The following is a 23,718-nucleotide window of genomic DNA, read 5'->3' on the forward strand; positions in this document are numbered from 1 at the left end:
ATAGGCAACCTACCTGAAAAAAGAATTCATAGTAATAATAGTAAAGACGATCCAAAATCTCGGACACAGAATGGAGAAAATACAAGAAACATTTAAAAAGGATCTAGAAGAACTAAAGAGGAAATAAACAGTGATGAACAACACAATTACTGAAATTAAAAACACTCTAGAAGGAATCAATAACGGAATAACTGAGGCAGAAGAACGGAGAAGTGAGCTAGAAGATAAAATGGTGGAAATAACTGCCAGGGAGAAGAATAAAGAAAAAAGAATGAAAAGAAGTGAGGACAGTCTCAGAGACCTCTGGGCCAACATTAAATGCAGCAACATTTGAATTATAGGGGTTCCAGAGGAAGAAGGGACAAAAAGGGTCTGAGAAAATATTTGAAGAGATTATAGTTGAAAACTTCCCTAACATGGGAAAGGAAATAGTCGATCAAGTCCAGGAAGCACAGAGAGTACCATAAAGGATAAACCCAAAGAGAAACACGCTGAGACACATATTAATCAAACTTTCAAAAATTAAATACAAATAAAAAGTATTGAAAGCAGCAAGGGAAAAGCAACAAATAATATACAAGGGAATCCCTATAAGGTTAACAGCTGATCTTTCAGCAGAAACTCTGCAAGCCAGAAAGGAGTAGCAGGACATGTTTAAAGTGATGAAAGGGAAAAACCTACCCAGCAAGGATCTGGGTTACTCTACCCAGCAAGGATCTCATTCAGATTCGATGGAGAAATGAAAACCTTCACAGATAAGCAAAAGTTAAGAGAATTCAGCACCACCAAACCAGCTTTACAACAAATGATAAAGGAACTTCTCTAGGCAGGAAACACAAGAGAAGGAAAAGACCTACAATAACAAACCCAAAACAATTAAGAAAATGGTAATAGGAACATACATATCGATAATTACCTTAAATGTAAATGGATTAAATGCCCCAACCAAAAGACATAGACTGGCTGAATGAATACAAAAACAAGATGCATGTATATGCTGTCTAAAACAGACTCACTTCAGACCTAGGGACACATACAGACTGAAAGTGAGGGGATGGAAAAAGATATTCCATGCAAATGGAAATCAAAAGAAAGCTGGAGTAGAAATTCTCATATCAGAAAAAATAGATTTTAAAATAAAGACTATTACAAGAGAAAAAGAAGGACACTACATAATGATCAAGGGATCAACCCAAGAAGAAGATATAACAATTGTAAATATTTATGCACCCAACTTAGAGCACCTCAATACATAAGGCAAATGCTAACAGCCACAAAAGGGGACATCGACAGTAACCCAATAATAGTAAAGGACTTTAACACCCCACTTTCACCAATGGACGGATCATCCAAAATGAAAATAAACAAGGAAACACAAGCTTTAAATGACACATTAAACAAGATGGACTTCATTGATATTTATAGGACATTCCATCCAAAAACAACAGAATACACTTTCTTCTCAAGTGCTCATGGAGCATTCTCCAGGATAGACCACATCTTGGGTCACAAATCAAGCTGTGGTAAATTTAAGAAAACTGAAATCATATCGAGTATCTTTTCCAACCACAACCCTAGGAGACTAGATATCAATTACAGGAAAAAAAGTGTAAAAAATACAAACACATGGAGGCTAAACAATACAGTACTTAATAACCAAGAGATCACTGAAGAAATCAAAGAGGACATCAAAAAATACCTAGAAACAAATGACAATGAAAACACGACGACCCAAAACCTATGGGATGCACCAAAAAGCAGTTCTAAGAGGGAAGTTTATAGCAATACAATCCTACTACAAGAAACAAGAAACACCTCAAATAAACAACCTAAAGCAATTAGAGAAAGAAGAACAAAAAACCCCAAAGTTAGCAGAACGAAAGAAATCATAAAGATCAGATCAGAAATAAATGAAAAAGAAATGAAGGAAACAATAGCAAAGATCAATAAAACTAAAAGCTGGTTCTTTGAGAAGATAAAATTGATAAACCATTAGCCAGACTCATCAAGAAAAAAAGGGAGAAGACTGAAATCAACAGAATTAGAAATGAAAAAGGAAGAGTAACAACTGACAATGCAGAAATACAAAGGATCATGAGAGATTAGCACAAGCAACTATCTACCAATAAAATGGACAACCTGGAAGAAATGGACAAATTCTTAGAAAAGCACAACCTTCCGAGACTGAACGAGGAAGAAACAGAAAATATGCACAGACAATCACAAGCACTGAAATTGAAACTGTAATTAAAAATCTACGAAGAAATAAAAGCCCAGGACCAGATGGCTTCACAGGCGAATTCTATCCAACATTTACAGAAGAGCTAACACCTATCCTCAAATTCTTCCAAAATATAGCAGAAGGAGGAACACTCCCAAACTCATTCTATGAGGCCACCATCTCTGTGACACCAAAACAAGACAAAGATGTCACAAAAAATGAAAACTACAGGCCAATATCACTGATGAACATAGATGCAAAAATCCTCAACAAAATACCAGCAAACAGAATCCAACAGCACATTAAAAGGATAATACACCACCACCAAGTGGGGTTTATCTCAAGAATGCAAGGATTCTTCAATATAGGCAAATCAATGTGATACACTATATTAACAAATTGAAAGATAAAAACCATATAAACATCTCAATAGATGCAGAAAAAGCTTCTGACAAAATTCAACCCTCATTTATGATAAAAACTCTCCAGAAAGTAGGCACAGAGGGAACCTACCTCAACATAATAAAGGCTATATATGACAAACCCACAGCCAACATCATTCTCAATGGTGAAAAACTGAAACCACTTCCTCTAAGATCAGGAACAAGACAAGGTTGCCCACTCTCACCACTATTAATCAACATAGTTTCGGAAGTTTTAGCCACAGCAATCAGAGAAGAAAAAAAACGGAATCTAAATCATAAAAGAAGAAGTAAAACTGTCACTGTTTGCAGATGACATGATACTGTACACAGAGAATCCTAAAGATGCTACCAGAAAACTACTAGAGCTAATCAATGCATTTGGTAGAGTAGCAGGATACAAAATTAATGCACAGAAATCTCTTGCATTCCTATACACTAATGATGAAAAACCAGAAAAAGAAATTAAGGAAACACTCGCATTTACTGTTACAACAAAAAGAATAAAATACCTAGGAATAAACCTACCTAAGGAGACAAAAGACCTGTATGCAGATAACTATAAGATACGGATGAAAGAAATTAAAGACGATACAAACAGATGGAGAGATATACCATGTTCTTGGATTGGAAGAATCAACACTGTGAAAATGACTCTACTACCCAAAGCAATCTACAGATTCAATGCAATCCCTATCAAACTACCACTGGCACTTTTCACAGAACTAGAACAAAAAATTGCACAATTTGTATGGAAACACAAAAGACTCTGAATAGCCAATGCAATCTTGAGAAAGAAAAATGGAGCTGGAGGAATCAGGTTCCCGGACTTCAGACTATACTACAAAGCTACAGTAATCAAGACAGTATGGTACTGACACAAAAACAGAAAGATAGATCAATGGAACAGCATAGAAAGCCCAGAGATAAACCCATGCACATATAGTCACCTTATTTTTGATAAAGGAGGCAAGAATATACAATGGAGAAAAGACAGCCTCTTCAATAAGTGGTGCTGGGAAAACTGGACAGCTACATGTAAAAGAATGAAATTAGAACACTCCCTAGCACCATACACAAAAATAAACTCAAAATGGATGAAAGACCTAAAGGTAAGGCCAGACACTATCAAACTCTTAGAGGAAAACATATGCAGAACACTCTATGATATAAATCACAGCAAGGTCCTTTTTGACCCACCTCCTAGAGAAATGGAAATAAAAACAAAAATAAACAAATGGGACCTAATGAAACTTAAAAGCTTTTGCACAGCAAAGGAAACCATAAACAAGAGGAAAGACAACCCTCAGAATGGGAGAAAATATATTACAAGCAGCTCATGCAGCTCAATATCAAAAAAACAAACAATCCAATCCAAAAATGGGCAGAAGACCTAAACAGACATTTCTCCAAAGAAGATATACAGATTGCCAGCAAACACATGAAAGGATGCTCAACATCACTAATCATTAGAGAAATGTAAATCAAAACTACAATGAGGTATCATATCATACCGGTCAGATACCTCAGAATGGCCATCATCAAAAAATCTACAAACAATAAATGCTGGAGAGGGTGTGGAGAAAAAGGAATCCTCTTGCAGTGTTGGTGGGAATGTAAATTGATACAGCCACTGTGGAGAACAGTATGGAGGTTCCTTAAAAAACTAAAAACAGAACTAACATATGACCCAGCAATCCCACTACTGGGCATATACCCTGAGAAAACCATCATTAAAATAAAGTCATGTACCACAATGTTCATTGCAGCACTATTTACAACAGCCAGGACATGGAAGCAAACTAAGTGTCAATCGACAGATGAATGGATAAAGATGTGGCACATATATACAATGGAATATTACTCAGAGATAAAGAGAAATGAAATTGAACTATTTGTAGTGAGGTGGATGGACCTAGAGTCTGTCATACAGAGTGAAGTAAGTCAGAAAGAGAAAAATAAATACCGTATGTTAACACGTATATATGGAATCAAAAAAAAAAAAAAAGGTTCTGATGAACCTAGGGGCAATACGGGAATAAAGACGCAGACGTAGAGAATGGACTTGAGGATACGGGGAGGGGCAAGGGTAAGCTGGGACGAAGTAAGAGTAGCACTGACATATATACACTACCAAGTGTAAAATAGATAGCTAGCGGGAAGCAGCCGCATAGCACAGGGAGATCAGCTTGGTGCTTTGTGACCACCTAGAGGGGTGGGATAGGGAGGGTGTGAGGGAGGGAGATGCAAGAGGGAAGAGATATGGGGATATAGGTATACGTATAGCTGTTTCACTTTGTTATACAGCCAAGACTAACACAACACTGTAAAGCAATTAAACTCTAATAAAGATGTTAAAAAAAAAAAAAGTACTCCTTTGGTATTTCACAAGTATAATTATTGAAAGGGAACTCTATAGCAGGGGTCCCCAAACCCCAGGCTTCAGACTGTTACCTGTCAGTCCATGGCCTGTTAGGAACTGGGCCACACAGCAGGAGGTGAGCGGCAGGCAAACTTCATCTGCTGCTCCCATCGCTCCCATTGCTCACATTACTGCCTGAACCCCCCCTCCCCCCAACCCCCGTGGAAAAACTGTCTTCCATGAAACCAGTCTCTGGTGCCAAAAAGGTTGGGGACCACTGCTCTATAGTATCAGAGGAGGTTTTCTGGAAGAGTAATATTAAATAGTGAATTCCAAAGGCCATGCATAGGTCACAAAGACCTATTTGGAGATATAGATAAGGAGAAGAAAACTGCAGAATGTTTACATTCTTAAGATCCAGTGTGAAATGAGCCAGTGACACAGCTGCAATATGACAAAATAGCACAAACTAATATTAAAAATTTACTATGAAGGCTCTACTCTGGCTGTCTTGGTTATCTGTAAAATAATGATAATGATACAATAATGAGGAAAAACTCACGCAAGTGAAGTAAATTAAAATCAAAGGCACAGCAACACAGTCTAGATAACTCTACTTGAAGGGAGGTCTGGGGAATAAATTGGAAGAGATCTGTGCAGCAACGGAAAAATGAGACTACAAGGAGGTTGTATATAAAAGGACTGTACTGAGAATACGGTGGGATGTTTCTTGAGTAGCACAGACCTGCTGAGGTAACTCCTGCTGACTCTGATCACAAGCAGTGTAAACTTCATGTTTATGCATCACATTGCATTACTTGACATGTCTGATACCATTCCTCACACGGAAGGAAACCCCAGGGGGAGCAGAGTAGGTGAGTTAGAGAAATTGCAAGAAATATTTTACATAGCTTCTCAATTATTTTGTGTGCTGGTTTTATAAGGGTTAACCTTAGCAGATTCTTGACTTACTATCAGTTGGTTCTAATTTACAGTTTCTCAAATTAGGAAACAGCCAGTGCTAATACTGCAGTTATTACTGAGTTCCTGATTGCTTCAGGAAGACTTACTTAATCAGTATAATGAGAGAGTTTACAGTTCTCAACTGCATATAATTACAAATGCATATTACATTACAAATTATAATTATATTATAGTATAATTATAATCACATTATATTATATGATTATAATTACAAATGCATATTAGCATTGCATTAAAAATGCAATGATTATTTTTTCCATTAATAGAAATTATTAAGGTAACTTATGGTTGCTTATAAAACGTTGTTTACTGATGCAGCCTACAAGCAATTTTGGAAACAATAACCTTCTTCTGCAAGGACAATGGACAGTCTTTTCTAACTACCTTCCTGAGGCTGTTATTTCTAAAACTTTTTCTGCCTTGTACATAGAGTAAATAGTAATGTCCACAGGACAGTTCAAGTAAGATACTCATTTGAACTTTCTGGAAGTCAATCCTTAACCATAAGGAATGACCAAATCTCCTCTTCATTAACAAACTTTGCAAAAGAACGATTACACACAATGCTTCTGCTGCTTTACGACCTGCTCACTCCCTAACCCCTAGGAACCTGGTTTCTACTCCTATGACTATGAAACTACTCTCTCAAGTTCATCACTGGACAGTCACATGCAAAAGAATGAAACTGGACCACTATCTTAAACCATACACAAAAATTAACTCAAATTGAATTAAACTGAATGTAAGATCTGAATCCATAAAACTTACTGAGGAAAACATAGGTGGTAAGCCCCTTGTCATTGGTCTTGCCCCTGATTTTTTGTATTTAACACCAAAAGCAAAGGCAACAAAAGCAAAAATAAGCAAGTGGGACTACATCAAACTAAAGAGCTTCTGCACATCAAAGGGAACCATCAACAAAATCAAAGAGCAACCTACTGAATGGGAGAAAATATTTACAAATCATATATCTGATAAGAGGCTGATATCTAAAATATATTAAGAATTCATACAACTCAACAGCAAAAAACAAACAATCCAATTAAAAAATGGGCAGAGGGTTTCCCTGATGGCACAGTGGTTGAGAGTCCGCCTGCCAATGCAGGGGACACGGGTTCGTGCCCCGGTCCGGGAAGATCCCACGTGCCGCAGAGCGGCTGGGCCCATGAGCCATGGCCACCGAGCCTGCGCGTCCGGAGCCTGTGCTCCGCAACAGGAGAGGCCACAACAGTGAGAGGCCCGTGTACTGCAAAAAAAAAAAAAAAAAAAAAAGGGCAGAGTATCTCAATGGACATTCTTCCAAAGACATACAGATGGCCAATAGGTACACAAAAAGGTGCTCAACATCACTATTGATCAGGGAAATGCAAATCAAAACCACAATGAGATATTACCTTACACCTATTAGAATGGCTATCATCAAAAAGACAAGAAATAAGTGTTGGTGAGGATGTTGAAAAGGAGAACCCTTGTGCACTGTTGGTGAGAATGTAAATTGGTGGAACCACTATGGAAAATAGTGAGGTTGTTCTTCAAAAAATCAAAAACAGAACTACCATATGATTCAGCAATTCCATTTCTGGGTGTTTATCTGGGGAGGGGGAAGAAAAGGAAACACTAACTCTAGAAGATATCTGCATCCCCCACCCTCCATGTTCACTGCAGCATTATTTACAATAGCCAAGATATGGAAGCAATCTATGTGTCCATCGATGGATGGATGGACAAAGAAAATGTGAGATACCTACACACACACACCCACACACAATGGAATATTATTCAGTCATGAATAAGAATATTGCCATTTTCGACAACATGGATGGACCTTAAGAGCATTATGCTAAGTGAAACAAGTCAGAGACATATGGACAAATAGTGCATGATCTCACTGATATGTGGGTGGGTGAAATGGGTAAAGGGGGTCAAAAGGTATAAACTTCCAGTTATAAAATAAATGTTATGAGGTCATGGTGACTACAGTTAATAATACTGTATTGCATATGTGAAAGCTACTAAGAGAGTAGATCTTTAAAGTTCTCATCCCAAGAAAAAAAATTTTTTTGTAACTATGTATGGTGATGGATGTTAACTAGACTGATTGTGGTGATCATTTCGCAGCATATAAAGATATTGAATTATTATGTTGTACATCTAAAACTAATATAATGTTGTATGTCAATTATGCCTCAATAATTTAAAAAAAAAGTTCACCAAAGACTTGCCAATTGTCAAATAAAGAGAGCAGTTCTCACACCATTCCATCTCTCCACTCTATGGCAGGGCTGAACACCCTACCCCCCGTCAAGTTTTTTTCTTGTTTAGCTTCCGTGATGCCAAATTCTCTCCAATGTTTTGGTCTCATTTTTCTTAATTATGACTTCTTCTACCAAGGTTCTATCCTCTGACCCTTGCATTTTGTTCTATATGCTATCCTGGGCTTTAATTATCTTGTCCATGTGGATTATCTTAAGATCTAGGTATGAAAGAAATCCTGACGACCATGTTCAGTTTAAGATATAAACTCTGAGCTGCCTACCACAATCATCACAGACCTTGCTTGCACCTCACATTCAAATATTCACAGGAAAGAGCTCAGTATTGGCAAGAGAAGGAATAAATTGAAAAAACAGGAATATCTAAAACAAAGGAATTATTACTTAACTTATAGTACATTCATGAAAGAATATTACGTATGGCATTATCAGAATAATATGCTGAAGTATTTAATAACATGGAAAATGCATATATTATAAGGTTCAATAAAAGAAAAAAGCAGGATAAAAATGGATTGGAAGAAACTGGAAGGGAATATTTCAAAATGTTAACAGTAATTGTCTCTGATAGGTAACATTTTCTTCTTTGTAATTTTATGTATTTTCCAAATGTTCTACAGTGATCTTGAATTAATTTTAGAATCAGAAAATAAGAGGGATTCAGGGTCATATTGCCTACAAAAATAAAACCTGGTCTTCACGAATGGCATCCAGGGCCTGCCAAAATCTGGCCCCCAGTGCAGTCTTGTCCTTAACTATAGGCCCCGAACATTCTCTGTTCCGCTCCACCACCTAGCCACCAAGTTCTCAACACCGTCCACTTTATGGTTCTGTATTCCTGTTTATCAAGTCTGTTTTTCTCCTACCCCAAAGCAGGACATATTGACCCTGAACATCTTTGATCCCTAAACCATAATACAGAGCGGGAGGCAATGCTCAAAATTTTCTGTTGGATTAGCTAAGAAATAAAAATTCTACAAGTCTTTTATCCAACTCATAATGAATATTATTGGTAGCAATAATAAACATAAAATTAGCTAAAACAACTCACTGGTTAAAATATCACACGATAAAGACTGCTGCTGACTATAAATTGTCACAAAAATTAAGAATTCTTAACAGAATTTAGATAATGTAAAATCTGATCCTGAAAATTTGGACTTTATAAAAATAATAGCCACTATACAGATTATGTTACACTTGTTTTATAACTCATGTTCATTCTAAAATATACAGAGAAGAGAATAAACACCAAGGAAATTAATTTCATAAAGTAAAGACTGAAGTGGAGACTTCCCTGGTGGCACAGTGGTTGAGAATCCGCCTGCCAATGCAGGGGACACGGGTTCAAGCCCTGGTCTGGGAAGATCCCACATGCCGTGGAGCAACTAAGCCCGTGCACCACAACTACTGAGCCTACACTCTAGAGCCCGTGAGCCACAACTACTGAAGCCCGCGTGCCACAACTACTGAAGCCCACATGCCTAGAGCCCATGCTCCGCAACAAGAGAAGCCACTGCAATGAGAAGCCCGCGCACCACAACGAAGAGCAGCCCCCTCTTGCAGCAACTAGAGAAAGCCTGTGTGCAGCAACGAAGACCCAACACAGCCTAAATAAATAAATAAATAAATTTATTTATTTTAAAAAAAAGGACTGAAGTGAAAAATAATAGAAATAGTTCAAATGCCTGGAACAGTGCCTGACACGTAGTAGACACTCAACAGATATTTGTTAAATAAAAGAATAAACTGGTATAGAAAATTATCCAAGGAGTTAATTAGATTGGCTTAATGGAGTTTTGTCAGAAAATGATTTTTTAGATAGCCTTATTGAATATAATTCACACACTATACAATTCTCCCATTTAAAATTTACAACTCAATGGTTTTTAATATATTCACGGAGTGTGAAACCACCACCACAATCAATTTTAGAACATCTTCATCACCTCCACAAAAAAGCTCATACCATGAGTAGTGACTCCCCATTTCCCTCCAACCTCCCAATCCTAGGCAACCACTAATCTATTTTCTGTCTCTGTAGACTTTGCCTATTCTGGACATTTCTTATAAATGGAATCATAAAATATGTGGTCTTCTGTGACTGGCTTCTTTCACTTAGCATGAAGTTTTAAAGTTTCATCCATGTTGTAGCATATATCAGTACTTTCTTTCTTTGTATTGCCAAAATATTCCACTGTATGGATATTCCACATTTTATTTACCCATTCCTCAGCTGACAGACAATGCGGTTGTCTCGGATTTTTGGTTCTTATGAATAATGCTATGAAAATTCACGTACAGTTTGAACAACATGGTTTTGAACCACACGGGTCCACTAATACAGAGATTTTTTTTCAATAGTAAATACTACAGTACTACACAATCCATGGCTGGTTGAATCCTCGAATGTGGAACCACAGATACAGAATTTCTGATAAGGAGGGCTGACTAAGATAAGTTGACTTGACTGCATGGACAGTCAGCATGTAACAGGGAAGAACAAATCTGACTCATTAGATTTATTTCTTTTGCTTTAACCTTTGTGCTCTGTTGCCTGTGCTTAGTCATGCTGGCTCTGAACTTTTTGTAAAAGAATGTTGCCTATAGTCTGAAATATACAGGATAGCCTATTCTCAGGGCTCTGACCTCTTAGAGTCCATTCATACAGAGATAAAAAGTTGTAGAACATATTTGTTTTGTTGCAGGTTTACAGGAAGATCATGACCTGACCTACCTGGACAGCTGCAAGAACAAAGGATTCCTTCACCAAGAAGTTTGCAACAACTAACCATGCTCCTCCCTCACTTTGCCTTTAAATGGTCCTGCAATAAACCTTTCTCTGCTCCAAATGCTCTGAAGTCTGACTTTTCAGTTTGTTTGGCCTCACTGTGCATCAGGCAAGTGCTCCGACCCCCTACCCCTGTGTTGTTCAAGTGTTAACTGAACAAGTTTTTGTGTTGATATGTTTTCATTTCTTTTGGGGTATATTAGTGGAATTGCCAGATCATATGGTAACTGTTTAACATCTGAGGAATTGCCAGTCTGTTTTCTAAAGCGTTGCACTAGAAAATGCTTTCTGATGAAGATACAGTATTGATGTACCACTCTTAAAAATAGTTTTTGATAATAAACACAAGTCAAAACATTATCAGAGTCAAAATGTCTGACATTTTCATCCCCTCTCCCCCCCTACTGGTTAAATCCTACTAATCTTTCAAAGCTCAGCTCCCAGGCTGCCTCTTCTAAGGAGTCTTCCCTACTTTCTCAGAATTAATAGCTCCATTCCTCCTTTCAACTGCCGTAACAATTTTATTTGTACACTTACTATATATAGCCTTTGTCACTCTGCCCTATATTGCATTTAACAATATATGTCAGTATCTCCCAATAAAGTGCAGGCTCCTGGATGGTAAAAATTATATTTTATACCAATGTTTACAGTAATGATTATTGTGAAGAATATATCATTTGAGATGATGAGAAGAGCTCATGCAAAAGATGTAAGTAAGCATCATACATACTATTTTCACAGAACAAACTTATCTTCAAGGTATTATACTTAACAAAAGATAAACTAGAGATAATTTTATCAATAAATGCTGACATTTGTTGATGAGCAACAAATAACTTATATCTCAAGACATATAATGAGCAAAAATAATGACTTAAATAAGCAGAAACACAAGTGGTGGAAAAAAGAGGGACTTTTAAAAAACTGTTAAATAAAAATTAATTACCAAATAAGCCAATATGTCTATATTTTGTTAAATCATATTAGTTGGTAGAATGACTGAACGGACTCATCAATACTCATTTTGCCCTGAATTTGCAGAAAATTCAGGGCAAAATGTCTCTAAATTGCGAAGTTAAAAGAAAACTTTCAGGACATCCCTGGTGGCACAGTGGTTAAGAATCCGCCTGCCAATGCAAGGAACACGGGCTCGAGCCCTGGTCCGGGAAGATCCCACATGCTGCGGAGCAACTAAGCCTGTGCGCCACAACTACTGAGCCTGCGCTCTAGAGCCTGCAAGCCACAACTACTGAGCCCCCGTGCCACAACTACTGAAGCCTGTGCGCCTAGAGCCCATGCTCCGCAACAAGAGAAGCCACGGCAATGAGAAGTCCTCACACTGCAACAAAGAGTAGCCCCCGCTCACCGCAACTAGGGAAAGCGTGCGCACAGCAACAAAGACCCAATGCAGCCAAAAATAAAATAAATTAATTTTTAAAAAGAGAGCGAGAAAACTTTCTTTTTAATACTAATTCACTTTACTTGAATATATTAACATGTAAATAATTGGCTTGGCCTAATAAAAATTGGGGGAAGAGTGTAAGATATTTATTAATTTTTAATAATTGTGGAAAATATAACAAAATTTACTATCTTAGCCATTTTCAAGTGCATAGTTCAACAGCTTCAAGTACATTCATATTGTTGTGCACCAAATCTCCAAGAACCCCTTTCATATTGTAATACTGAAACTCTCTACCCACTGAACAACAACTCCCCAATGATCCCTCCCCTCAGCCCCTGGCAACCATCATTTTACTTTCTATCTCTGTATATCTGACCACTCTAGGTAGCACATATAAGTGGAACCACACAGTGAATGGTAGGTGAATGGATAAAGTATGGTACATCCAGATAACAGAACATTATTCAGTGTGAAAAAGAAACGAGCTATCAAGCCATGAAGACATGGGAGAAATCTAAATGTATATTACTAAGTGACACTAAATTATTTTATATCCATATTAGAAATCTTAAGGCCATTCAGTTGTATGTATACTTTTCACCCCTGTAATCCACAGGGAAAGACTATAGTGCAAGTCCTGGTCACCTATTCTCCCTAAATCTCCAGACTGCTCTTTCCTACAGTTCTTTTCTTCCTCACCCTGATTCATTCTTCTGTTGCTGCTCTCTTTCCCAACTCATTCTACCACACCACCTGAAACCCTGGTTCCAGGGTTGAACAAACTCTACATTCGCAACCTCTTCACCTAATAGTCTACTCACTGCCTAAGTGAAACCTGGCTAGCTCGCGAGCACACTACTTGTGTTGAAGCTCTATAGAGGGTAGTGTTCTCCACTCCCATCTTCCACAGGAGGCAGCGACAGCATTTTCCTAACTCCTCAGTGCCACTTACAGGCTGTTACCTCTCTTCCTTTCATATGGTTATGACATATGGTTATGTCACACTCTTCTTCTCTTAGTTAATGTCACACAGAAGTACCTTTCCCTCTCTCTCGCTCTCTCTTCACTCCAACCCCTGCAATCATACTGGCTATTCTAACACTGTGCAGATAACCTAACACCCTAGACCCAGCGTCCTTTGCCCTATGCCTATCCTCATACCATTTCAGTAACACCTATACCCTGGACCTTGCCTACTCTCTAGACTTTCTCTAGAGAAAGATGCAGGAACATGCATGTTGCCATCACTAAAATTCATGTTCTAAATTTCAGTTAGGCCTTGTCTTTGGTCAGCTGCTTCTCTCACTCCGTACAGAAGCTTTTCTGATTTTTTATCATTATCCTCATACCCCTCACTTCATCTTTTTTGGCTCCTACTGAGAAAGCTAAGGTCATCAGATGAGAATTCTCTTAAATTCCAGCCCTACCTAAGCTAACCTACTAACTTTGCATAAGTCACTCCTTTGCTCTTGGTTCCCTAGATGCTTGAGTATCCAAGCAAGCCCAGACTCCGTGAAATGACCACTCTCTCCTGCTCTTTATGTGGCAGCAGTAATACACCACTATACTCACAGTACTTCCAGCACACACCATGCTGCTGTTTCTTGCCACTGTGTGTACGGTTCCTTCTACTGTTCCATCTCCTTCTCCAGCTAGACTTTTTTCGAAACCTTGCTAAAACATTATCTTCCATGACACTTCCCCTGACCCACCCCCTCCAAAAAAGAAAAATAAAAAAAAACTGTTAAACATTTCTTCCTACCTTTTCTTGTATTTCTACTACTGTAAATTTTACACTGCATGGAAAATTTTTATCGGTAATTAAAAGAACAAATTTGGGTGAAATGAATGGTAGAAACAAAAAGTACAGGAATTGAGTAAGAGGTGAAATCATAGTAGGGACGATGAGAAAAGATTTCGTTCATTCAACAAACAACGAATATTAAGGACATAGTATATGAAGTAAGTGTTGGAGGAAAGCAGTGGGTGGATTGTAGGCTGGGACAGATGTGGGTATAAAGCTGATGAGACATTTGCTCTAGATCTTGAAGAATGCTTGGAATTTCAATCAACTAAAAGAATGGTAAAGAAGAGGTGGAAATAGGAGAGAGTACCAAGGAGACAGAAATGCACACATATTTGGCTAATATAAACTGACCGGTCTTGGCTAAAATGGGAGGTTTAGAAAGAGCAGTATTAGGAAATAAAATTGAAAGCTTAATCATAGAAAACCTAGAGTTAGCAAGGGCCTTAAGAATCACCTAGGTCACCCATCCTTCTAATGAAGGATAACATTCCTGACAAATGGACAAGGTAGCCTATTCACTAACTACTGTCTTCTTTTAAATGTTACAGATTATCTTTTCTGTTATTATACTGAATAGAAACATGCCATCTTTAACATTTCCCCACTGGTCCTGTTCTCTCCTCTGATGTACCCAGCATAAGTCTATTCCCTCTTTATGGGACAGTCTTTCAAATATCTTTCATTTAATTGACGTGTGATCTTGACAAATTGTGTTGCTTTTCTGCAGATCAACTTTCTCTTCTCTAAAAGAGAGGAGTGGCAGAGGCTAACTGTCCTCTGATAACCGTCTTCCCCTTCTCTTTATTGTAACTGACTCTTCTGCCGGGCACATGGACACCCAGCAAAGATGGCATTTCTTATCCTTCCTTGGGGCTGGATGTGTCCTCGTGCTCAAGTTCTGGTCAACAGGCTGTGAGCAAAAAGGACCTCCCCTTCCCCTTTCCTCCTTCCCAGTGGCTGGAATTCGGATGCAGCGTGAGCCAACTTAGTCCCTGGGGATGAGAACAATATCTGGTTGGGTATAACAGAGCAACCAGATAAAGAGTCAGGGCCCCTGACAGACAGGTCAGAGCCACCACATCAGCTTGGGCTTTATATGTGAGAGAAATAAATTTCTACCTAGTTTAAGCCACTTGTTATTTTTCAAATATATGTGTTACAGAACTTGATCTGTATCCTAACCCAACAGGAGGTAACACATATATAAAAAGGATTTTGTAATACATAAAATTAGGAATGTAAAATATACATGTATACATGTATACCATCATCTTCCCTTGAGACTCACCCCAGTCTCCTGTTACGAACATAATTCGGGATTCCTCAGAATCTTAATACAGTTCCCTGGATCTCTACTTGATAATATCCCTCAAAGGCTGACACCCCAAATTGAACATTAATTCTTTATAAGCTGTGTACATAGAACAGCATATACTTCCTCATATGACTTCCCCATGAATTTAATTTGGGAATCTCTGTGTATTTGTCATTCTTAGCAAAGCTACAACAGATCCTTTCTCCAAATATATGCATTCTTTCAATAAATATTTATAAACTGCCTAGTGTGCAAGGCTTAGACATACAATAGTGACTATTAACTTACTAGTGGAAAATGGCATTAATAACAGTTTTACAAGGTACAACAATCCAGTAATGAAACAATTTTGAGGACTTACAACTGGAAAGTCACACCTTGAAAAAAACAGTACGTGCATGAGTACTATGTTTCTCATCTTTCATACACAATAACTTTGGGCAAATCTAAAGGGGCCAGGTCTAATGACTTGTTTAGTGGTGTCACACATTGGAACCAGTTTCCTGAGACTAGCATTCAGAAAAAGTCATACTATATATATATTTATCTACTGTTTTGTTAAAACATGTAACATAAGATTTGAGAGGCAACAGTTTTGTGATTAAGAGCATACCCTGGAGCCAGACTGCCTCCCTGCCCTGCCACTTACTAGCTGTGTTAACTTTCAGCACCTCTCTGGGCTTGTTTCCTCAGGTATAAAATGACAGTAATAGCAGTTGTAATAATAGTACCTTCCTCCTAGGATTATTTTGAGGCTGTAAAGGCTTAGAAAAGTTCCTGACACATGGGCAAAGTGCTAGCTACTTCTAGCTCAATTAAGCGTCAGCTACCATTTTTACAGCTATTATAATAATGTGAATAGATGATCTCATTTCTGGTCAGGGTATAAATATTTTGTGCCATATGGTCAAACAGCATCATTTTTTGTACTTGTTACTTATTAGTAATTTTTTCATCTTAAAAAAGTCAATTTAATGTATCAAAGGGCAAGTCAATAATATACATATATCAAAAGTCTTAAAACTGCCCTTTGACTCAGTAATTCCATTTCTAAGTGTGAATCCTAAAAAAATAACAATGATGGGCACATCTTTAAGGATGCTCAATTTAGTGTGTTTATAAAAATGTTAATAAAAAAGAAAGCAAAGAAGAAAGACTTTTTCAAAAGGGGCTTTGTTCAGCAAACCATGGAAATCCATACAATGGAATGGTATGCATCTATTAAAAATAAGTCTGTAATTGAATAATTAATGATACGGGAAGGTACATTAAATGAAAAAATATATAAGTATAGTATGATCCCACTTTGGTTTTTTAAAAAAAAGTATGTGATAAGTGTGTGTGGAGGGTGTGTGTGTGTATATATATGTGTGTGTACAGATCAATAAAGCCTCCAAGGTTATACATCAAAATAATAAGTGATTATCTCTAGCTCGTTTATTTATATGCAATTTCTGTTCTTTTTGCTTTTCTATTTTGTAAGTTTTCCACATGAATATGTGTTATTTTTGAAATAAGGAAAAAAGTTACTAAAAAGAAGTACACAATGTGCAGTGAACTAAAATCTTGAAAACATGAAGATACTCTGGCCAAAGAGAAAAAAATGCCTTCAACTTGTTTACAAAGTAAAAGATCCAACACAGATATGCTCATAAGCTTCCCAGATACTCCCTGAATTCACATGTGGTTTTCTGCCACAAGCTCATGTGAAACTTAGAAAATTTAGCTATGAGCACAAAAAAAGATGAAAAAAATAAAGCAAACTTGGAAATCCTAAAAAAATACAGGAAAATTTTCTCATTATATTTATTAAAGCAGACCAGAAATTATTAAACTTGTTCTGATAGTCTTAGTAAACCTCTAAAGTGATCTGAATGCTTTTACAAAGGAAGAGTGCTCTGAAAAGATTTTAATGTAACATTCTGTCTTTTTGAAAGGTCTTCAAAAATATTTTATTAGGCAATAATTTGGCTTCAGTTTATTAGATTATTATAATCATACAATGTATTTTCTGAGTGTTTTATTAACTATTGTATGTAAAAATCTGACCTTTTTATTATATTATTATTATTATATATAAATACCTTTTTTAACATCTTTATTGAAGTACAATTACTTTACATCGTTGTGTTAGTTTCTGCTGTATAACAAAGTGAATCAGCTATATGTATACATATATTCCCATATCCCCATCCTCTTGCATCTCCCTCCCACTCTCGCTATCCCATCGCTCTAGGTGGTCACAAAGCACCAAGCTGGTCTCCCTGTGCTATTCAGTTGCTTCCCACTAGCTATTTTACATTTGGTAGCATATATATGTCAATGCCACTCTCTCCCTTCGTCCCAGCTTACACTTCCCCCTCCCCGTGTCCTCAAATCCATTCTCTACGTCTGCATCTTTATTCCTGTCCTGCCCCTAAGTTCTTAAGAACCTTTTTTTTTTTAGATTCCATATATATGTGTTAGCATACGGTATACAAATAAGTACCTTTTAAGTCTTTTTTTTTTTTTTCTAACATCTTCACTGGATACACCTTCCCAGGAGAAACTGGATCCTTCTAAGATTAATTTTCATTAATAATCTTTAAAAGGGCAAAACGGTGTAAGGAAATTTTAGATGAAAAATCCAGTACGCAGGCTTACTTACAATAGACCAGAGCTAAGAAATCCACAGTAAATATGTCTCCAATTGCTTATCAGGCTGTCACTAAGTGTAGTATGTTAAACATATAACTGACCTCCTCGTATCTCCCCAACGATATGTATATTCCCCTTGCAAAATAAAACAAAGATTCTTCCTGACTTCTTTACTCTGTCATGTCATCAAGGCATCTGTCATAGCATTTTCATTTCATTACTTACTTCCATGAGAAGCCTCCAAGTTCAGGTTCTTATTCACTTCTGCCTGGGTTATTTTAATAGACTCCTAATTTGTCTCCTCATTTCTAATCTATCCCCATTTGAATCCAAAGAGCATCAGCCCACCAGCCAGATTAAACATCACTTTAATTACATTACAACCTAGCGCAAGAATCTTAGATTGACTTTTTTTTTTTAACGTCTTTATTGGAGTAATTAGATTGACTTTTATCCTATAAGCAGTGGAAAGTAAATTCTTTTTGTTTTTGTTTTTGTTTTTTGCGGTATGCGGGCCTCTCACTGTTGTGGCCTCCCCCGTTGCGGAGTACAGGCTCCGGACGTGCAGGCTCAGCGGCCATGGCTCAGGGCCCCAGCCGCTCCGCGGCATGTGGGATCTTCCCGGACTGGGGCACGACCCCGCGTCCCCTGCATCGGCAGGCGGACTCTCAACCACTGCGCCACCAGGGAAGCCCTAAATTCTTTATAATTGCATTCAATGTCTCTATCTTCTGCTAGAAGTTTAATGTGAACTCTCAGCAGTCAGGCTGATCTATCACCAACTCCTATTGCCAACTTGCTCAATCAGTCCTCCCACCCACACTTCCTTGTCAACACCACTTCATCCTTCCAGCATGCACAACTGAAAAGCTGATGTGGTTTTCAGTAAACTTTACAGCTGTAAACAAACTCTTTACCTTCAGAAATTCAACAACACTCACATATTGTGTGACCCACTGATTAGGCACTAAATCATACTGTCTCCTATCACCAAGCAATTATCCATGTATGATCTAATTTCATTAAGTAGAGGTAATTGCCTTATAGGCCTTTATATTTGTTGTACTTATATTTGTTGCCCTTGACAGGCAGCTAGAAACTTGGTAAATGCTCAATTAATATTTGGTAAACAATGAATGATCTTCATCTTTAGTTTTCGCACAAAATACATTTAAATATATTTATTATTTGCTATGTACCTCCAAGGCTTTTCTTTAACAAAATGAATTATTCTTTTACGTAGGTTCATGCATCAGGGGTCCCCACAACCACCCCCAGGTTCAGTGATCCATTAGGAGGACTCACAGGACTCAGCATATAGTCATACCCATGTCTAAGATATATCGTACATGTACTACAGCAAAACGATACAAGGCAAAATCAGCAAAGGAGAAAGGGGCACAGAACAGAGTCCTCAGAAACCAAGTGCAAGCTTCCAAGAGTTCTTTCTCACATGTGTCTACCAAGGAAACTCATTAGAAATGCAGTACCTAAGGGTACCCTCCTCCCACATAGGCACCCCCAGGCTGGTCACGTAGGCACCCTCTGCCTAGAACAGGCCAAAATTCCAGACTCCCAGAGTATTCAGCACAAATCACACTGTAGTCTAGGCACAATGAGCCACTCTAAAGTTTGATTCACTGCAGGCAACTGCTGGACATTCAGGTTCCCAGATGCCAGCAAAAACACTGTAAACAGGCCTTTCTCAGGAAAGCAGTCTTGGGCCTGCTAAGTTAACCCTTTTCTGTGTAGTTCATTGCATATTTTTATGGGAGAAATTTTAAGTGTTAACTATATTTGATTTTTGAGAGGTACAGGTGATTTTTTAAAAAATTAAAATCTAGCATTTATTTAGAGATGCACTGCCTAGACTGGCACCCAAGAATGAAAAGTTATACCAATTTTTTTTTAAACACTTAAAACTTAAATGCCTTAAAAAAATTTTTTTTTATTGGGGTATAGTTGCTTTATTTTTTTACTTTTTGAAAGATTTAATTTTATTTATTTTTGGCTGTGTTGGGTCTTCGTTGCTGCACGTGGGCTTTCTCTACTTGCGGTGAGTGTGGGCTACTCTTTGTTGCGGTGCACGAGCTTCTCATTGCGGTGGCTTCTCATTGCGGAGCACGGGCTCTAGGCGTGTGGGCTTCAGTAGTTGCGGCACGCAGGCTCAGTAGTTGTGCCTCGTGGGCTCTAGAGTGCAGGCTCAGTAGTTGTGGCCCACGGGCTTAGTTGCTCCGCGGCATGTGGGATATTCCCGGACCAGGGATAGAACCCGTGTCCCCTGCAATGGCAGGTGGATTCTTATCCACTGCGCCACTGGGGAAGTCCCAGAATAGTTTCTTTACAAAGTTGTGTTAGTTTCTGCTGTACAGTGAAGTGAATCAGCTATATGTATATATATATCCCCTCGTTTTTGGATTTCCGTCCCATTTAGGTCACCACAGAGCACTAAGTAGAGTTCCCTGTGTTATACAGCAGGTTCTCATTAGTTATCTATTTTATACATATCAGTGTATATATGTCAATCCCAATCTCCCAATTCATCCCACCTCCCCTTTCCCTGCTTGGTGTCCATACGTTTGTTCTCTACATTTCTGCCTTAAGTTATGCAATTTTTAAATAATTCACATCCTTAGGTATTTCTGGTTTTCTTTCTTTTTTCTTCTAAAATGAGGTAGCTTTTTAAAATCAATACTTTCATAGTTGCCAGGAGAAAAAAATTAAGCATAACATGCAAAGGAAACAAACCCTTTCAGACAAGCTCCTTGTCTTCTTTTTAAATGTCAGTTGATGCCAGAGCACAGTGGTAGCTGTTTTAGGTGCATCGTCTTACTAAATCCTCACAACACCCCCATAAGCCAGTGATGGTTTCTATTTTATAGATGGAAGCTTGGAGAGGCTAAGTAACCAGCCCAGGTTTGCCATTGTGGAGCTAGGATTTAGGTTCAGATCCACCTCATTCCAAAATCTTGGTCTTAGCTTTACACCAACTACCTGTACCTAATAAGGAACATGCTCCTTCTTATGAATCACTTCCCTCCAAACTATATGGGTGTTGTTTGGTTGGTTATACAGAGCACTACTCTTAACCTAACTGACTTTGATTAAAGTCACATTTTAGTTGGAAGAAAAAGGGGTAAATTTAATACAGGATACTCTGCTTTTTCCTTTCCAATCTTGCAAATTCCAAATCAAATTACACCCCTTGCTTGTTAAAACCATTGGGAAGCTCCCTCTTCAGCACAACACACAATTTTCTCCTTTACATGGCATCAATCTGCTTGAAATTAGAGAGACTTGTATTATAATTTTGGCTTTTCACCTACCAGATGTGGGGACCTTGGGAAAGTTAGTTATGCTGAATCTCAGTTTATTCATCTACAAAATGGGGATCCCTACCTCATAGGCTTGCTGTGAAAATTAAATATGATATTTAAAATGTTTAGCCTATACCTATTTGCTGAATAAATGACTGTCTGCAACACCGGAATAACTGATTTATATGCAAGCCAAACCAATAATCTGAGGGAGAAAGGAGGGAGCAGGGAAGTACCCTGACCACCAGGTGTCACCACTGGCCCAGGAGAGCTGGTCTAACTGCCAGAGTGGTGGGTGGGACTTTGCCACAGAACACGGTAAGACTGTCATTTGCACCTACAGAACAGTCAAGAATTGGCTTTGGACTTCAGCACCTTAAGAGCTGGTACAATATTTGCTCAACCATTCTGAGTTACAGTGTTCTCTTACCAATGTGTTAAAAATGACTGTGTAGATGTGTCATCATAGTTTAATCTAAAAATCTACCCTCAGCTGATTTTTTTTTTTTTTTAATTCTGAGAACCAGTATGGCTTCATACGTCCTTTGCTTTGGCCAACTAGACATTTACATTTTTTGGCTTTCATAGGCTTCAATATTGCCACTGCGGACAATTTTCTGGTCCCAATTCCACAACCCATCGACATTATTTCCTTTACATTATTAATAGGGATGACAGATAAAAGGAAAGCAGAATATTTTTTAGGGTAAAAATGAAGTCCATGAACAGCACATCTAAGCAAAATAAGCATTAACTATGAGCCTTATTCCTTGATCTCAGGAACTTAAAAGTTCATTTTTTAAAATTCCGCAAATTTTCTCTTTCCTTAAGGAACATTTACCCTAGGAGAGATCTGTCAACCTACAAATATCCCTGAAATGACTCAAGGAACACTACCACTCCTGACTTCATTCTGTAACCTGCCAACGACACTCCCTGGGAGTGCCCAGGGGCTCATTTCAAAACGAGAGCAGGGCATGGGCTCTCCTTCTGGTTCTAATTCTTCCCCACTGGGAGCCACTAGCGCTCACCTCAAGACGGGCAATTCAGTGCGTGTTAGCGCGTAACTGGACACGCAGCTCTGAGATGAGGCACAAACGGTTGTCCTGTCTGTGCCAGGGAACACTTGACTCAAGCCTGACCAGGCCTACCCCGGCCTCATCCTGGACTCCAGCGCCCCCCAGTAACCAACACGGAGAAGAAAGGCTAAAAGCACAGGCTTCGGTTTAGAGCGGGCGCTCTTGGAACTCGAGCAGTTTGGGTTATTTTTGTTTTAACAACAGCTCAAGTTCCACTTTGCATCTCACAAATATGGAGAGGTCTAAAGAGAAACCAGAAGCATCCTCTCCCTTCTGACCATCGCTCCCATTCCAAGAGAATTTAGGAGGGAAGAGCAGATACCAGGAACCATCTGGAATCACGAGCACAGGTGGCTTACCCCAGCCGAGAACCCATTTGCGAAGCACTTTCGCAGATCGATACATTCCTGACCGATCTCAGACGGGTCCCTAGAGAAAGAAGAGCTCACGAGGCTGGCCGCCCTCCTGGAGCAAATGGATCACGGAAAGAGATGCTGCCCATCCAACAAGCCCCTGCGGAGCAGGCGAGGGCGCAGCTGCTCAGGAGCAGCGGCCCGCGCGGCCGGCGCGTTACCTGGGGGACTCGGCGGTGAAGCTGCCGCCGTCCAGCAGCCGCATCTTGCAGAAGAGGACCCCGTTGACGAAGGGCACCGAGGAGAGCTCCTCGAGCTCGAAGTCCACCTTAAACTTAAACTTCTTCTTCTTCATCATCATGAGAGCCACACGCCGGCGAGCGGGGTGCGGGGGCGGCCCCAAGGGGCGCGCGGGCCGGCGCCGCCGCTTCAACTCGGCCGAGCTGCGGGCCCGCCCAGCCCCATGGCCGGGGCTGCGAGCTGCGCGTGGAGGCGCTGCCGGAGCCGGTGCCGCCGCCGCCGCCGCCGCCGCCTCTCGCGGCAGCCCCGGCCGGAGCGCGGCGGCGGCCGCTGCGCGGACCCCGCCCACCCACGGGGAGCGGTCGTGCTGCAGCTCGCCTGAGCGGTGGGCGCCCTTTCGGTGTACAGCTTGCAGCCGCCGCCCGTCTGGGAGGAGGGGAGGCGAAGCTCCGAGAAACGCCGCTGCCGCTGCCGCCGCCTCCTCAGCGCCTCAGGGTCGGAGGCGCCCC

At 39.3% G+C, this 23,718-nt stretch overlaps 1 protein-coding gene across 1 annotated transcript in view; it reads right to left on the bottom strand.

Annotated features, from left to right (window-relative positions):
* EEIG2 (EEIG family member 2) overlaps nucleotides 1-23,422 on the bottom strand; it is a 108,057-nt gene extending 84,635 nt beyond the window's left edge. The window contains exon 1 of the mRNA XM_007449340.1: nucleotides 23,191-23,422. Coding sequence (XP_007449402.1) covers nucleotides 23,191-23,330 — 140 coding nt within the window. The 5' untranslated portion in view covers nucleotides 23,331-23,422. The remainder of the gene's footprint in view (nucleotides 1-23,190) is intronic.
* Between the last annotated feature and the right edge of the window lie 296 nt (nucleotides 23,423-23,718).

This window comes from Lipotes vexillifer, unplaced genomic scaffold, assembly GCF_000442215.2.
Source record: "Lipotes vexillifer unplaced genomic scaffold, Lipotes_vexillifer_v1.1 scaffold393, whole genome shotgun sequence".
NCBI classification, from domain to species: domain Eukaryota; kingdom Metazoa; phylum Chordata; class Mammalia; order Artiodactyla; family Lipotidae; genus Lipotes; species Lipotes vexillifer.